Source organism: Pongo pygmaeus, chromosome 9, assembly GCF_028885625.2.
Source record: "Pongo pygmaeus isolate AG05252 chromosome 9, NHGRI_mPonPyg2-v2.0_pri, whole genome shotgun sequence".
NCBI lineage: Eukaryota > Metazoa > Chordata > Mammalia > Primates > Hominidae > Pongo > Pongo pygmaeus.
The window spans coordinates 121,929,154-121,947,072 of NC_072382.2; the positions used below are offsets into that span (position 1 = coordinate 121,929,154).

Below are 17,919 nucleotides of genomic sequence, written 5' to 3' on the forward strand. Positions count from 1 at the left end.
CGCCCAAGCTGGGGTGCAGTGGCATCTTTTTTTTTTTAATGAGAACTTTATTGCCATTCTTATCTTTGTGCTCTGTACATGATGTCTTTTTTTCCTCTGCCAGCTTTTGAGACTTTTTTCTTTATCACTGATTTTCAGATATTTGATTATAATATACCTTGAGGTCATTTTCTTTATTTTTATTCTACTTGGGTTCATTGAACTTTTTAGATCTGTGGGTTTATACTTTTTATTGGATTTGGGAACATTTGAGTAATAAATTTTTGAAATAATTTTTTTCTATTTCTCCCCTCTCCCATCATCCCCTTATAACTCCAATTACATTGCTCCACAGGTCATTGAAGTTCATTTTTTAACTCAGTATTTTTCTCTATGTGCTTTATTTTGTATAATTTATATTGCTCAATCTTCAAGTTCATTAATCCTTTTTTTCTTGCAGTGTCTGATATTCCACTAATCCCATCCACTGTATTTTTTGTTTCAGATAGTTTCTTTTCTAGAAGTCCCATTTGAATCTTTTTAGTACTCATTTCTCTCTCATTAAGTTCATGCATTCCTCTACCTTCTCTAACCTATGAATCATATTTATAATAACTTTTTTAACACTCTTGTTTGCTAATTTCATTATATCTGTTTTTGATTGGTTGGTTTATCTCCTGAATATGGGTCGTATTCCCTCATTATTTTTGTGTTAGAAATTTTAATTAAATGTTGGGCATTCTCAATTTTATATCACTGGTTGCTGGACTTTTTTGTGTTTTTTGAAGTAGTATTGGACTTTATTCTGGTGCATAAGTTAAGTTGGATCCTTGCAAACGTTATGATTAAGCTTTGTAATTAAAGTGGGCCCATTGCAGCCTTTAGACTAGAATTAATTTAACCCAGTACTAAGCCAATACCCTTCTGAACATTCTATCTAATGTCCCATGTATTATACGATCTCTCAACTGGCTGGTAGGAACACAAATTCTAAGTTCCATATAAGCTCCAGAAACTGTTCTGCCCACTCTTTTATTATTATTATTATTATGTCAATAGCTTTAGGGTTATGAGTAGTTTTTGGTTAAATGGACATTAGTAACTCAGAAGGCAGGAAGGTGGAAGGGGGTGAGGGATGAAAAACTACCTATTGGGTACAATATATGCTATTCGGGTGACAGGTATACTAAAAGCCCAGACTTCACCACTATACAGTTCTGCCCATTCTTTGGTAATTCTTCAGCTTTGGGTCATTTACTGTCACAGATTATAAATCCAAGTAGCCTGTCAAAGACTTAAGGGACACCTGTGAAGATCTCAGACCTCTGTCTGTTTCTGTGAACTTTCTCCTCTTTGGTACTCTGCCCTGCAAGTTCAAGCACCTTAGCTTCCCTGAACTGCAACTTTCTCCTCAATTCAGTGAGACTACCAGGTGTATTTTGCTTCTCTCCCCCTGCTCTGTGACCTGGAAACTGCCTCCAGGCAATAAGCCATTGTAGGGCTCTCTTCATTTGTTCCCCTTCTCTTAAGGATCACAGCCCTGCGCTGCCTGTTATTTAATGTCTGTAAAACTTTTTTTTCACATATTTTGTCCAGTTTTCTAGTTGTTGAAAGTGGCAAGGTAAATCTAGTCGCTGTTACTCTATCATGCTGAAAGCAGAAATGCTTCTTGATGAGGAAAATTTTTTTTTATTTTAATGAAGTCTAATATATTATTTTTTCTTTAATGATTATTGATTTCTGGGTTCCATTCAAGACATCTTTGCCAACCTTTGAGTCTTAAAAATATTATTCTATGATTACTTTTTAAAAATGTATATTTTCAGCTGCTATATTTAGATCTATGATCCAATTCTAATTAATTTTTTGATATATGGCATAAGGTTCAGTGGTCAAGATTCATTTTCTTCAGAATAAAGATGTCCAATTGTTTAAGCACCATTTGTTGAAAGATCTTCTTTCCTCTATAGAATTGCTTTAGCACCTCTGTCCAAAATCAATTAACTATGTTAGTGCAAGCATATTTCTAGAATTTCTATTGTGTTTCACTGATCCACTTGTCTATATATGCCAATACAACACTGTCTTGATTGCTGTAGTTTTATAAGTCTTAATCTAGCATAAATCCTTCAGCTTTGTTTTGCTTCTTTTTCAGGATAACTTGGGTCCTTTGTACTTCTATATATTTTCAAAATAAGCCTGTAAAATGCTGTCAGCAAAGCCTTCTAGGATTATGATTGGAATTACATTAACTCTTTAGATTAATTTGGCAAAAATTACATCTTCTCACTCATAAATAACGGCTTATCCCTCCATTTATTTAGGTCTTCTCTAATTTCACTTAGCAATGTCTCGTAATTTACAGTGCACAGTTCTTGCATACTTTCTGTTAAAGAATTTTTAACTATTTTGTTATTTATAATAGTATTGTAATTGGAATTTTTCCTTTTCCAATTATTTTTCCAATTGCTAATATGCAGAAATGGAATGTATTTGTATGTATTGACCTTGTATCCTCCAACCTTACTAAATTCACTTATTTGTCCTAATAAGGTTTTTAGCCACATAAACTATCATGTCATTTGTGAATACATACTGTTTTACTTCATTTTCAGTATTTATGTCTTTATTTGTCTTGCCTTATTGCAATGGCCATGATCTCCAGTACATTGTTAAATGGAAGTAGTGAAAGTAGATATCCTGGTCTTTTTCCTGATCTATGGGGAAAGTATTCAGTTTTTCACCAGTAAGTGTGATTTTAGCTGTAGGTTTTTCATAGATGCCCTTTGTCATATTAAGAAAGTCACTTTTCTAGTTTTCTGAGAGTTTTTATCATGAATGATTGAGGTTTTTTCAAATGCTTTTTGAGCATTTATTGAGATAATAATATGAATTTTCTTCTTTATTCTGTAAAAGAGATTAATTATAATAACTGATTTACAGATATAAAATGGATAAACCTCATTTAGTCAGATATATAACCCTTTCGTATACTGTTGGATTCAGTTTGAAATTAAATAATACAGCTTCAGATAACTCAAGAATTAAAAAAAAGGGAAATTTTAAAATATTTTGAACTGAATAATGAAAATACAACATACCAAATTTTTATTTAATTTCTAAATATCTTATTAATTTTAAATTTAATTCCATCTTGGTTAGAAAACACTTTATAATATTTCAATCTTTTGAAATTTATTGAGACTTGTTATTTTACCCAGCATATGATCCATCTTGGTGAATATTCCATGGACACTTGTAGAGAAAATGTGTATTCAGCAGTTATTATGTGTAGTATTCTATAAATGTCAATTTAGTCAAGGAAGTCAATAGTGTCATTCAAATATTCTGTATTCTAACTGAATTTTTGTCTAATTATGCTATCAGTATCTGAGTTGCAGATAAATCTGCAACTATAATTATAAATTTTTCTATTGATTTTGTTCTATCAATTTTTGCTTCATTTTGAAGCCCTGTTATTAGATTTAGTGCAGATTATAATAATTATGACTAATTATTATTAGATTTTAGTACATATTTCTAAGTATTATGCTTCCTTAATATATTTATCCTTTTATCATTATGAAATATCCCTTTAATTTCTGGTAATACACTTTGTCTTGAAGTTCAGTCTGTTTGATATTAATTTAGTAACTCTAGCTTTTTGATGAGTTCTATTTGAATAGTGTATCATCGGTCAATGTTCTACCAGAGAAACAGAACCTACTGGATATCTATATTTCTATAGATATACGTGTGTGTGTGTGTGCGTGTGTGTGTGTGTGTGTTTAGAGAGACAGAATTTCAAGGAATGGCTGATGTGACTGAAGGGGTTGGCAAGTCTGAAATCTGTAGAGTAGGGTAGGCTGGCAGGCTGGAAACTCTCTGGCAGGAGCTGAGGCTATAGTCAGTCCACAGGCAGAATTTCTTTCCCTGGGAAACCTCAATTTTGCTCTTAAGGCCTTTCAACTTATTGGAAGAAACCTACTCAGATTATTGAGGATAATAACGTTTACTTTAAGTCAACTGATTATAGATGCTAATCACATCTACAATATACCTTCACACCAACACCTAGATGAGTGTTTAATTGAATAACTGGGTGCTATAGCCAAGCCAAGCTGACACATAAAACTAACCATCACAAATGGTATATCTTTTTTTTTTTTAATTAATTAATTTATTTTTTTATTATTATTATTATTATTATTATACTTTAGGCTCTATGGTACATGTGCGCAACGTGCAGGTAAGTTACATATGTATACATGTGCCATGCTGGTGCGCTGCACCCACCAACTCGTCATCTAGCATTAGGTATATCTCCCAATGCTATCCCTCCCCCCTCCCCCCACCCCACAACAGTCCCCGAAGTGTGATGTTCCCCTTCCTGTGTCCATGTGTTCTCATTGTTCAATTCTCACCTATGAGTGAGAATATGCGGTGTTTGGTTTTTTGTTCTTGCGATAGTTTACTGAGAATGATGATTTCCAATTTCATCCATGTCCCTACAAAGGACGTGAACTCATCATTTTTTATGGCTGCATAGTATTCCATGGTATATATGTGCCACATTTTCTTAATCCAGTCTATCATTGTTGGACATTTGGGTTGGTTCCAAATGGTATATCTTTATTCATCCTTTTACTTTTAACCTGTTTGTGTTTTTTGTATTTAATGTTCATCTCGTACAGTCAGCATATACCTAGGTCCTGCTTCTTTGTCCACTTTGATAGTCTACTCCTTTTAATTAAAGTGTTTAATTCATCATTTTATCAATAATTTGTCAAATCACATTTGATGTAATATAAATATATTTGAGTTTAGCTCTGTCATTTCCTATTTGTTTTCTATTTATTTCACGTGTTCTCTCATTCATTTGTTCTTCGTTTCCTGACTTATTTGAAATTATTCGGCTGGGCGCAGTGGCTTACGCCTGTAATCCCAGCACTTTGGGAGGCCAAGGCAGGTGGATCACAGGGTCAGGATTTCAAGACCAGCCTGGCCAAAATGGTGAAACCCCATCTCTACTAAAAATACAAAAAGATTAGCTGGGCGTGGTGGTGCACGCTTGTAATCCCAGCTACTCGGGAGGCTGTGGCAGAGAATTGCTTGAACCCACGAGGCGGAGGTTGCAGTGAGCCGAGATCATGCCACTGCACTCCAGCCTGGGCAACAGAGTGAGACTCCGTTTCAAAAAAAAAAAAGAAAAAAGAAATTAATCAAATATTTCTAACTATTTTCTTTGATTCCTTTTCATTTGATTCCTCTATTACCTTTCTTATCTATTTTTCTTTGCATTTTAGGGGTTGTCCCAGGTATCATAACATGCATCTTAACTTACCACAATGTACTTACAGTTAATATTGTACTTTACATAAAATGTAGGAATCTTGCAGCAGGAATAATTCCACTTAAATTTACCCCGATACTTTGCTCTGCTTTTGTCATATATATTAATTTACATAGCTTATAAACCCCTCACTACAGTGTTATAATTTTTTCTTTAAACACCCATATGCCTTTTAAAGATTTAAGATAAGAAAATATGATATGTGTGTCGTCTTTTATATTTACCCACATATTTATCATGTCTGATGGACTTTATTTTTCTGGCAAATCTGAGCTACCATCTGGTGCCATTTCCCTTCAGCCTGAAAAACTTCCTTTAACATTTTTTGTAGTGTAGTTGTGCTTCTAATGAATTCTCTTCATTTTTGTCTTAAAATGTATTTACTTTGTCTTCATGTTTAAAAACATTTTGCTGAATATAGAATTCTAGCTTGGCAGGGTTTTGTTTTGCTTTTTCCTTTCAGCATTTTAAAGATGCTGCTCCATTGTGTTGAGAAGCTGGTCATGATCGGTAACATCATTCTTCTCTGGATGCTTTCAATGTATTATCTTTATCTTTGGATGTCAGCAGCTTGAACATCAGGTGCCTAGGTATGGTATTCTATGTACTTACCTTGCCTGGGGTTCACTGAGCTTCTTGAATTGCTAAATTAATGTCCTTCAACCTAATTTATGAAGTTTAGATCATTATTTCTTTAAACATTTGTCTTACTCATTCTCTTTCTCCTCCTTTCCTTTTTTAACTCCAGTGACATTCATCTTAGACTGCTTGATGTCCCACAGACCTCTGAAGTGCTCTTCATTTTTCTTTAAAATTTTTTGTTTGTTCTTAGGATAGGATAATTTTTATTGGTGTATCTACAAGTTCACTAACTCTTTTTCCTGCTACCTCCAATCTGATGTTAAACCCATCTAGTAAATTTTTTATTTTATTGCTTGATCATTTTTGGCTCTAGAATTTCCATTTGGTTCTTTTATTATAGGATTTATTTTTCTGCTGATATTCACCATCTGTTCATTCATAATCCATATATTTTTCTTTACATTCTCAAATATTTGTAAGAGCTGCTCTAAAATCTTTGCTAATTGCAATAGCTGGATCACCTCAGGGTTGAGGTCAATCGAATGTTTTTTAGTTGAATCTGGGCCATGTTTTGTTTCTTTGCCTGTCTGTGAGTTCTAATTAGATACTGGACATTATGAATGATATGTACTAGAGACTCCGGATTCTGTCATATTTCTTTGAAGAGTAATTTTTTTCTTTTTTTAACTTTTATTTTAGGTGTGGGGGTACATGTGGAGGTTTGTTACATAGGTAAACACGTGTCATGGGGGTTTGTTGTACATATTATTTCATAACCCAGGTATTAAGCCCAGTACCCAATAGTTATCTTTTCTGATTGTCTTCCTCTTCCCACCCTCCCTCTCACGTAGACCCCAGTGTCTGTTCTTTCCTTCTTTGTGTAAATAAATTCTCATCATTTAATTCCCACTTACAAGTAAGAACATGCAGTATTTGGTTTCCTGTTCCCGTATTAGTTTGCTAAGGATAATAGCCTTCAGCTCCATCCATGTTCCCACAAAAGACATGATGTTGTTCTTTTTTATGGCTGCGTAGTATTCCATGGTGTATATGTACCACATTTTCTTTGTCCAATCTGTCATTGATGGGCATTTAGGTTGATTCCATGTCTGTGCTATTGTGAACAGTGCTGCAATTAACATTCGTGTGCATGTGTCTTCATGGTACAATGATTTATATCCCCCAGGTATACATTCAGTAATGGAATTGCTGGGTCAAATGATAGTTCTGCTTTTAGCTAGAAGAGTAGTTTCTACTGCAGCTGTTAGTTAACTTGGCTAGACTCAAACTCCAAACCTTGCCTCTCCTGTGGTGAGTAACATTTGAAACCTTCCCTCAGTTCCTTCAGTTTCTAGCAGCTGCTTTTTTGCCAGGCTGCCTGGGGTCTCTCTCATGCTTGACAGTTTAGCTTAATAGCTTAGCAATCAACCAAGGATTTGAGCAGATTTTACATTAGATTTTAGAGTTCGCGCCCTCTGCGGTTCCCTCCCTTTCAGCATTCCCAATTTTCTGATTGCTCTGCCTGATACCTCAAACTAGTAAGTCTGCAGCTTCTGCCACTGAACCCGCCCATGTGGTATGCCCTCAGAAAAAGGCTGCAAACTCCTAAGTCTCATTCTTTGCAGTTCATTTTTTCATGAGAAGACATCCCTTCAGTTTCTGCCTGCATTTAATCATTCTCCAATGTCTTCAAATAAATGGGTTTTTAAAAATATTTTGTCTAGATTTTATCATTGTTATCTGCTGCTGGTGGTTGCTTGGCGAGGAGAGAGGGAAGGAGGAAGGGTTAGTACAACAAAGCTATTCTTCCATTACTGGAAGCCAGAACTTTATTGTCCCTTTTACACAGTAGGAAACTGAGGCCCAGAGAACCAATGTGACTGGCCCAAAGTCTTGTGGCTAATAATCAACTTCAATATCCAAGTCTTGCTATCATTGATTGATGGGGGCAGGTGATCCTCTGATTTTTTTCTATCTCGAAATGCCTCCATCTACCTCTCTCTTCTCACCCCTCAGACAGATTTACCCTGGATCTTGTGTGAAGTGTGAACACCTTACTAACTGTCCATTCACAAACTGCACTTGCCTTTTTCTTCAGTTGTCAGTACAACTGATGGGGCATGATGGTGGCTGTTGGCCATACAGATGCTGGGTAAGACCCATGGTAGGGATAGTGATGCTACCAGTAGCACCCTGGCCATAGCAGGGAGTTGATTACCAATTGTACTGGGAAGGCAGAGAGGGGTACTGTAAACAGGATCTTGGGCCATGAGTGTTGAGTTTGGTCCTGAATCTGCTGCATAATCATTATGAGACCTGATACAATTCTAATTATCACTCTAAACGTCAGTTTCTTATGTGTGTAGTTGAATGATAATTCACAGTAGTATGGTGTTGTTCTGAAGATCAAACAGAGGAGCATATATGGTTTGTAAACTAAAGTTCACAAATATGAGTCCTCCTAGTTGTTATCAGTGCCTGGTGAGGATGGCGGACAGTAAACCTGGCCACATAGGCACAGCGGTTATTGCCAGCAACCGGGGCAGAGGGAAGCCTCCGGGGTAATTCTCTGAGAGTTAAACTGGGTAGTGAAACCCACACAGGAAGGGTATAGAGGTGGCCCAAGAGACTATCCGTAAATTTGAAGCTGAAAAGATTTAGAAACGTCCAAGTTTAGTCACAGCGACGAGGGTGTATACAGACAGACAGGACTGGTCTGTGATCATAACTGGAAATAAGAAGCCCAAGCGTTTGAGCCCTGTTTGGTCATCAAAAAGTGATGGCTGGCAGGAAGCCAGATAAAGGGACGGAATGTTTCCATGCGATCCCGCAGTTCCTGGGGGAGCCCTACCGCATATCTGGTGAACAGGGACACTTCAGGCACCAGCGAGGCATGTTCTGTTGGAGGACAGGGAACTTCAGGGGGCCTCCCTGAGAACTTCCGGTGACACTTCACAAGGATGGATGAACCATCATTTGTTCTGAATCCAAGCCCACTGAGGAGCCAGGAGACCTAGTTAGCATCCCAGAGAAGCATCATATTTAGCAGACCCGCGTATTGCACACTCTTTCCATTCATCACAGTCACAGCTAACATGCTTGGCACAGGCACCGTTCTAGCACGTGTGTGTGTCTGCCAAATATTTGTGAGGATGTCTCACAATAGCTCTGTGAGAACCTTACATACTACATTGACGTTATGCTTTCTTTTCAGTCTCCTGGAAGTTTGTTTATCATTAATCAGTTTCCCGAAGACAGACTGCCCCTGACTCTACAGACAGAAGCAAGCTTCGAGGTCTGAAAGCAATGAACGAACTACAGATTGTGGCGACCCCAGCCACCACATACACACTCTCGGGGGCTGCTCCCTTTTGAGGGCCTGACGTGGGGTCCAGGCAGGCACCCGACTGGACGTCTCTACATTGGCTGTGGACATAGTGGTGCTAGTGATGGTCACAGCTTACCCATGATGTGGCACATCTGGTGGGAGCCTCAGGCCGGGAACATCCTGGGGTGGGGAAGGGATCTCTGCGAAGGGAGGGGTGTCTGCAGTCCAACAAGTGATGGCCTGGGGCGGCTTCAGGGAGTAGGGAGGGGCTGGACCGATGCCCGAATCCCACATATATGTGTAACGCATTGGAGTCTGCACTTGCGTGACCCTGTCACCATCACCTCCTGGACTTCTCAGGAGTCTCCTGATTGCTCTCCGTAGGGCAACTCCAGCTCACTCCAAGTCACCCTCCACCCAGCAGCCAGAGGGATCTTTCCGACCATAAATTCCCTCTCGCCACCACCTCCCTCCTTCGCACCCTGCCCAAGTCCCTTCAGTAGAGAGACCCAGGCCTGGAGACGGTACAAAGCCCTGCAAAGTCTGGTCCCACCGCGGCACCCTCGGAGCCCAGCGCGGAGAGGGCGCTTACTGCGTGAGCGACCGTCGTTCCCCGCGACTCAGCCTAGCGGCATCCGCACACCCTCCTAGCCTAGGAAGCGCATCGAGGGAGCCCGCTCAAGCTGAAGCGCTGCACGAGCTATGTCTTCCTTCTCTCCGCCGCGAATGCGGGCAGGATGCGAGCAAAAGACCCGGCAAAGGGGGCGCCGAGGGGGCGCAGTCGGGGCGCTGGGCGGGCCCAGAGGGGCATGGAGAGGAACGCGGAAGGTACGCGGTCGAGGCGGGGAGGTGGCGCGGAGCGGGACATGGGGAGCGGGACATGGGGAGCGACCCGAGGGGCTCGCGGACGGGGCTCGCGGACGGGGCTCGCGGAACGGGGCTCGCGGAACGGGGCTCGCGGAACGGGGCTCGCGGAACGGGAGCGCGCCCCCGTGTGGCCAGGCCAGGAGGCGCCACGGCCGGGGCCGTGGGGGCAGTGGGAAGCGCTCAGCTTCCCGGCTCTCAGCGTTCCCTGGCCTGCCCCGGCTCGCTCGGCTTTTGATGGCTGCTTCCGCTCCCCATAAAGACCTGTTTCATGGCCAACGCCGGCATGGGCTTTACGTCTGCCCTCGGGCTCCCTGCAGGCTGCAGAGGGCAGCGGTGAAATCCCCTGTCCGGCCAGGCTGTTCTTGCTCTAAAGGGAGGCCCAGGGAGTGTGTGCGGGCGGCGTGCTCCGTGCTGGGCTCTGTGCCGAGCCCTATTCATTGCATATCCCAGTTTCTGCCTCTGGGTGCGTTTCCCTGGCCCTGGCCACTTCCCCTCTTTGAGCGTGGGCACTGTGTTTATTAGTTCATTTCCCATCCCCACACCAAGCACTGCCTGGCACAGAGCAGGCGCTCAGCAAAGGCTTGCGGGATGCGCAGACCAGCTCATTTAATGCTTGCAGGTGCCCTCTGCGGTGGGCATTACTATTTCCACCATCCTCATGAGGGATCTGGAATCCGCGGGGCTCCCCTGCCCAGGATCGTGCAGCCTGTGGAAGGCAGCAGGCGCCAGGATGCGGAATGGATTGAATGAGCTTCTCGGGGGATTCCCTGAGCTTGGTGAACGGAGAGCCCACCCTGACGGTCAGGCCTAACCCCACCGCCAATAGCAGAGCAGCCCTAGGTGGAAGTGGGTTGCCTGTGCCTGGCACTGGGAGCGGCAGAGGCGGCCGCCGCTGTGGAAGTAGCGCCCGCAGTGCCGAGCTCCTGTGCCTGGGAGGACGCGGGCACTGGGCGACCCGCAGTCGGGGCTGCCCCCAGGCAGGGCTCCCTGGCTTTCTCACAGCGCGGCTCGCGGGAAACGACGCTGCCCCATGGCACAGTGAAGTAAGGCGATGGCTGTTCTCAGCCAGAGGCCGGGCTGGGGGAGGGGGCCAGAGATGCCCCGGGAGCCCCTGGACCCTCTGGAGGGTCGGGTGGGGGAGGGGAGATCTCTGTCTTGACCACACACTTGTAACCCGTTCTTGGCACACCGGGATACCTTGCCTGCAGGTAGTGCTCTGCTCTCGGGGAGAGGGCACAACGTCTAATCCTCTGACCGAGGCTCTCTGCCTCTCACAAGAAGCCCCCAACACACTGGTTTTCCTCACAGCCTGCCCCAACTGCTCATCGGAACCTGGAGCCCCCTTCCCTGCCCCAACTGTCCCTCCGCAGACCCTATTACCCTACTTTCTATCGAGCCCAATTGCCCTATCCTTTATACAGGCTGTCGGGGGCAATGGTGGTGAGCATGGGCTGTGGAGTCAGATTGCCTGGGTTCAAATCCTGGCTCTGCCATCTTTTGACTGTGTGACCTTGGGCCAGTTTCTTTATTTCTCTGCCTCAGTTTTCTCATCTGTAAAATTGACAGAATGATGGTATCTATCTTATAGAGTGGCTGTGAGGGTAGCGGGCACACTGCCACAGGCACAATGAACGTCAGCTCTTGTTGCCAACCTCCCCCCACAACACACACAGCTTAGTAACTCTACCTTCACCCAACACATAACACCTAGCTTGTCCCTCATAATGAGCTCTCAGCCTAAATCAGTGCCCTCAGCAAACCTGTGGTGCAGAGCGCGTGGTAGAGTAGACAAGATCCTGGGGAAGACTCACACTCCACAGAGGCAGCACTGGCTGCAGCTGGGATTAGGCCCAGATATTTAAGAGCCGAGGACTAAGCAATGCCTGCATTGCCTGCTATGTGCATATGTCCAGCAGGACAGCAGTGTCAGGCCACTGGTCAGTGGGGACCAGCCTCTGAGCTGGTCATCCGAACACTCTAGGAAAGAGTCCACCCCGTCCTTCATGTTCTGTCACTGCTTGGCCTAGCTAAGCCAAGTGCCTGGGCCCAAGCCCCACCGTGGAGATGGTGGCTGGAGCAATGTCCGAGGTCACAGATGGAGGAACGCGACCTCCAGCCCAATCTCGACTCTGCTCTTTGCCAGTTCAATTTTGCCCAAGTCACTTGGGTTCTCCAAGCCTATGATCTCCTCTTTAAAATGAAGGGGGAGCTGGGCATGGCGGTTCAGGCCTGTAATCCCAGTACTTTGGGAGGCTGAGACAGGAGGATCACATAAGGCCAGGAATTCAAGACCAGCCTGAGTAACATGATGAGACCCCCATCTCTACAAAAAAAAAAAAAAAAAAACAAAAAAAAACCTGTTTTTGTTTGTTTTTGTTTTTGTTTTTAATTAGCAGGGCATGGTGGTGTGTTTCTGTAGTCCCAGCTACTCAGGAGGCTGAGGCGGGAGGATCAGTTGAACCTAGGAGTTCAAGACCAGCCTGGACAACACAGCAGACCCCATCTTTATAAAATATATTCAATAAAATGAAAGGGAGACAGTCCATCTCTATTCCAGGTGCTTGGTCCTGGGGGAAGGTAGGGGAAGGGGCAGAGAAGGAAGCAGGAGAGGCAGCACCAACACCTCTTCCCACCTGTGGGAGGTTCTGCTCTCTCATTGGCTGAAGCTGGGCTTGCCAGAAAGTCAGATGTGGCCAGTCATCTCTCTTGCCCCACCTGAGGTGAGCTCTAACTGTACCTTCTCCATCTCAGAAATAAACGTGGCCTTTGAGTGGGGACACTCAACAGTCAACTTCCTTGCTCCCCATGAGGCAGAATTGCAGAAACGTAGATTCAATCCCTGCTGCACCAGTCCCTTACTAACTATGTGACACTGGACAAGATGTAGCCTCTCTAGCAGTGGCCAACTTTGTTTGGCTCTTATTACACACCAGGCCCTTGGGCAAGAACTTGCCCCCATCCCTGCAACAACCCTATGAAGTAGCCCATCTCACAGGCAAGAAAACTGAGGTTCCAAGAGGTTATGTAAGTTGCCACCATCACACAGCTGGCAAGTGGGAGAGCTAGAAGGTGGATGGTGGCGGAGTCTGGGCATTGGCACGTCACCCTCCCAGAGCACTGGGATGGGGAAAGGAGGTCTCTGGAAAGTCTCTGTCCAGCACAGATGGGAACTCAACGCTGGTTCTGGGTTTTTTGTTGCATCCCCTTTCGGAGGGAACCAAACTGTGATTCCTCGATCTCACCACAGGGTGTCTCCACGCCACTACTCAACCAGCCACCCGATGCCCGGGCTACCTTTGGCGCAGCCCTTCCTCCTGCGGGACTGGCTGCAGCCCTCCTGCTCCTGTGTGGCCTGTTTGCGCCTGTCTTGTCTTCAGTGGGGATAGGCTCTGACTCCTCTGGGAAGCGTGAGGGCTGTCACTGACCTGCACCCCCTGCCTTGTGGGGTTCAGCCGAGTGGCATGGAACAGAAGTGCTGCTTTCCACGTGGCGTCTTCTCTGCCTCCCCCAAGTTCCCCCACACTGTCCTGTGTCAAGAGTCACAACCAGAGCCTCAGTCTCCAGAAGTCACGGCAACAGAGCTGTGGGGAGATCCCACGCCCTCCCATGGGGGGCCTTAACCTGCCTGGAGAGAGGGGCTCATGCCACCTGCGTGGGGCCCCTCCCCAGTCTGGCTTGGTAACTGCAGACCTCCGTATTGCTTCCTCTTCTCTGCAGCCCATGCTGCCGTGAATGTCCCCGCGTGAGAGTCCTTAGAAGGGGAGTAATTACCTCCTTTTGGAAGTTTCAATGAGACCATGTAGGTAAAAAACATCTTGCAAGCTCTTTACTGAAATGTTGCTTGCCAAAAATCGGGAAATGGGGGCAAGGTCAAATGACTGTCCCAAAGCCACTCAGCAAGTCAGCGGTGGCCACAGGCTCCTGATCCCAATCTAGCGATTCTCCCAAGAAATCACACTTGACTTTGGGGTGGCCTCCTCTGTGTGAACCTAGTCCAGGGCGTTGAAAGGGCACAGAACAGAGATCCTGGGGAGGAGGAGGAAGCTGGGGATAAAGGAGTTAAGGGAGCCTGCAGCCGGGATGGCTGAAGGCTATTAACAGACCAGTATGAGAGGATGAGGCCAGCGAGGGGCCTGGCTTTGATTAGGCCCCCAAGGCCATCTGGAGAACCAGACACTGGAGATGGGTTGGTTTTATGGGGGCAGATGGCATAAATTATAGGGGCGTTAATGGGTCAGAGGGGTTCCTCCCACAGTGCTTCTGAAAGGGGTTGCATAGGGGGGTCCTCTTCCCTAGCAGCCTGGGCCAATCCCATCTGCTCCAGCCTCTGCTGTGTCTTCCCGCCTGCAGTACAATACTCTCCATAGGAACTGCCCCCGGAGGCATCTGAGAGCATGCTCCAGCACTCAAAGGAAAGAGAGACCCTCTGCTGCCTAGACAGGAGCCACATCAGGACGGTGGTACTGCCTGGAGCCATCATATGATGGGCGACCCAACATCTGGCTCAACAAATCCTCAACAGCCAGCCAATTGAGAATGGTCGTGTCCCATTTGTCTCCAAGCCAATTGCAGGACTTGAACAGTCATCAGATCACACCCTCAATGGTGAGGGGCTTGGTGACCATCCTGTCCAAACACTTCAACAGAAGCCTAGGGCTACACAGCTAACTGACCTCAGGGCTGGACTTGAACCCTAGACTCCTCACACTTGAGCCAGTACATTTTCATGACCACTCGCCATCATCACACAGCCTCTCTGGATCTCAGTCTTTTCATCTAACAATTACTGTTTGGCCTCCCTCCCAGCTGAAGTGGAATGAAACGTCGGCTGCAAAAGGCTTTGAAAAGTTAAAACCACAGCACAAGTGATTGCAGCATTATTGCAGTTTTGTGAGCAGAAGTTGGGGAGCCCATGGAGTTTCCCAGGAATGGCCCAGTGGTTCTGCTCCATGGAGGAGTCCAGCTGACATCCCTGGCCCTCACAGGCCCTCTTCATTTCAGCTCTGCTCAGGGACTCAGGTAGTGCTCAGCCTGAGCACACATCATTAGGAGGGTGGGTCATTCTGAAAACAAAAACCTCTCTTTGTGCTTCCCAAAGCCCATCAAAAATGATTTTCAGTCACCCCACTGGGGGAGTTATCCCCATCATTGTATCCCATTCTTGCAAAGGATAGGAAGTGGGGAGCAGGGATGGAGAGTTGACAACCAATTCTTCCACCACTTTATATATAATCTTAGCTAGTCAGAAAACAACCTAAACAATGTCTAGCAAACTCGAGGTACATATCTCAAATGCAGCAATTTCTCTTCTAGAAATCTACCCCTCAGTTATATTAGCACAGATGTCTTTGTACAAGATTGTTCATTGCAGCTTTGTTTGTAGTAACAAAGACTGGAAGCAACCTAATTATCTATCATTAGGGGATGGAGCAAATAAATTGTGGTACCCATACTATATAACACCAGGCAAAGAATGAAGTAGATTTATAAGCATATACAAATGCAGTCGATTTATGTAAGGATCTGCAGGATATATTGTTAAAAACAAGTCGTATATGGAACAGTGGAGATACTATGTTCCTGTTTATGCCCAAGAAAAGAAGGTACATGTAAAGCATAAGAAATTTCTGAGTGATACACAAATTCTGTTCATAGTAGTTGCCTCCAGGTTGAGAGACAGGTGGCTTCCGGTAAAGAGGGACTTACTTTTCATTATATTCCTACTTTAGCATATGTATTTGTTCCACTTTTTCAGTTAAATGGAGAGCGAGAGTTAAAAAAAAAAAAAAGAAGTCAGTCTAGAAAAATAACTGCTTGAATGTAACCACATTTCTGCACTCCATCCACCTTCTGCCTTCCAACTCTTGCCCCTGCTCCCTTGCACAGCTCTGACCCACTCCAGCCAGTAAGCCTCAGCTTTCACCATAGCCACAAGCCTTGGGGGAAACTGCCCTTCATTCTGCAAGGACTGAGGCCTCCCTGTCATGCCCAGCTGCAGGAAGACTCAAGGATTACTATACGAGGATCTCAAATGCTTGGAAAAGGGGTGTTACCCCAGGTGACGCCCTTTGTACAAGCCAAGGGGCTTGGTTTCCTATTAAGCCCATGGAAGGAGTGGCAGTTAAACACCAAGCTTCAAAGAGTTGAGGATTTTCAAAAATCGCTTTTGGGGAATCTGCAGCTTTTATTGGAGGTGTCACAAATTAATGAGGGCTCTGGATCATTCCCAGCCTGCAGAGCCCTCTCTCTCTCTTCTCCGCCCCCACTCATTCCAGCAACCAGCTTCCCTACTTTGATGAATCAGGAGAGGCTGAGAGTTCAAGGGGGTATTTCTGTCCCACTCTCAGCCCACCTTCTCCCCCTTTTGCTTCAAGAAGATGTGGAAGCTGAAAGGACCCAAGATGGGGGAAGAGGGGACAGAACTCAAGGGAAGGGCTGGGGAGCAGGTTCAGACAGAGGCAAAAGAACCCAGCCTTGCTTACCTTCTCCTCTGGAAACAGTTTCATGGCAAAGAATTAGGAATTCTGGAGCCGCCCAAATGCCAGCTGGGATGAAACCCTCAACACACAATCACTCCCTCTGGGCAATGATCATGCTCTTAGATATTTTGAGATTCTTAAATGGAAGGAGTTGTAGGAGCTCCATTTTGTCCAAATGTGTAGTTACATATGAGCTTTTCTTGACCGCATTTTCAATGCTGGTTGAGTTCCCAGTCTTAGGATGTACCTAGTGAACATGAAAGGTAAGTGGCATATCCAAAACAAAGGGGTGCCTTCCAATTCACTTGGAACAGACAACACGCTCAGAAGTATTTGTGGAATGAATGCATGCATTAGCGTATGCATGAATGAATGAATGAGCCTGTTTTATCCTTTATTTACAAAATGAAGACATTAGATTAGATGTTAGAAATTAGACACTGGATTAGATTAGACATTTAGTTTAGACATTAGAAATTACTCTTGCTGGTTAGGGATTGGAATCTCTGAAAAGACTATACCATAAGTTGTTAAAGGAGAGGTCCGCTGTCCTACTCATGTTTCAATAAATGACGGATGGATGGATGGATGGATGAGTGGAGGAATATATAGTATTTTGACCCCTGAAGTTCTAGGGGAAGAATAAGACAAACATATATCGTTAGTCCTGCCTGAAGCAGGAGGATGGACAAGATGACCTATTGAGTGTATTTCCAACCCAAGTATTAATATCTATAGCCAGAATGGGCAATCAGAAACATTTGTGTCTAGACCCTGAGAATATGTCATTACTTAGATTTCTTAAAAGTTATTTTTCGCTAACTTGTGAACCGCCCTCAGGAAACTCAGTCTCTCACACTGGGGCAGGGTGGTCATCTCCACCGCTGGCCCCTGGAGCCCTCTTCTGATGCCAGTAACCACGGTGACTCAACACGGTCACCCGTCAGAGTCCAGGGTTCCTCCATTCTACTCAAAGAAATCCCCTGAAAGAAATTGGGGAAAGAGTTCTGTGCTTTTCTGAACACCTTCGTCCTGGAGAATGTGTCCCAGGTCAAATATAGAGAAGTGAAATGGAGATATACAAGGCTTATTGGTTCATTCCACTTGAAGAGCAGGTGGATCTTAAGAGCAATACACTGGTGGAAAGTTCACTTTTTAACTTCCAAGAACCAACAAAGAAAGGAGCCCACCTGACATTGACTTTGAGATAGACTTCTGTCCCATTCTTCTCTAGACCTCTTGGACTCTCTCTTTGACTTCCTATCCTTTTCCTAAAGTCCCTTCTTTCTGTTTCCCTGGACCACTGTCCCTGCCCCATCCCTTCCCAAAGA

The 17,919-nt window shown here is 44.4% G+C and overlaps 1 protein-coding gene across 1 annotated transcript; it reads left to right on the forward strand.

Annotated features, from left to right (window-relative positions):
- The first annotated feature begins 10,855 nt into the window (after nucleotides 1-10,855).
- Nucleotides 10,856-11,680, forward strand: LOC129008442 (uncharacterized). The gene has a single exon (XM_054440722.1). It carries the CDS (start codon nucleotides 10,856-10,858, stop codon nucleotides 11,678-11,680), a length of 825 nt encoding a protein of 274 aa, XP_054296697.1.
- The last annotated feature ends 6,239 nt before the right edge of the window (nucleotides 11,681-17,919 follow it).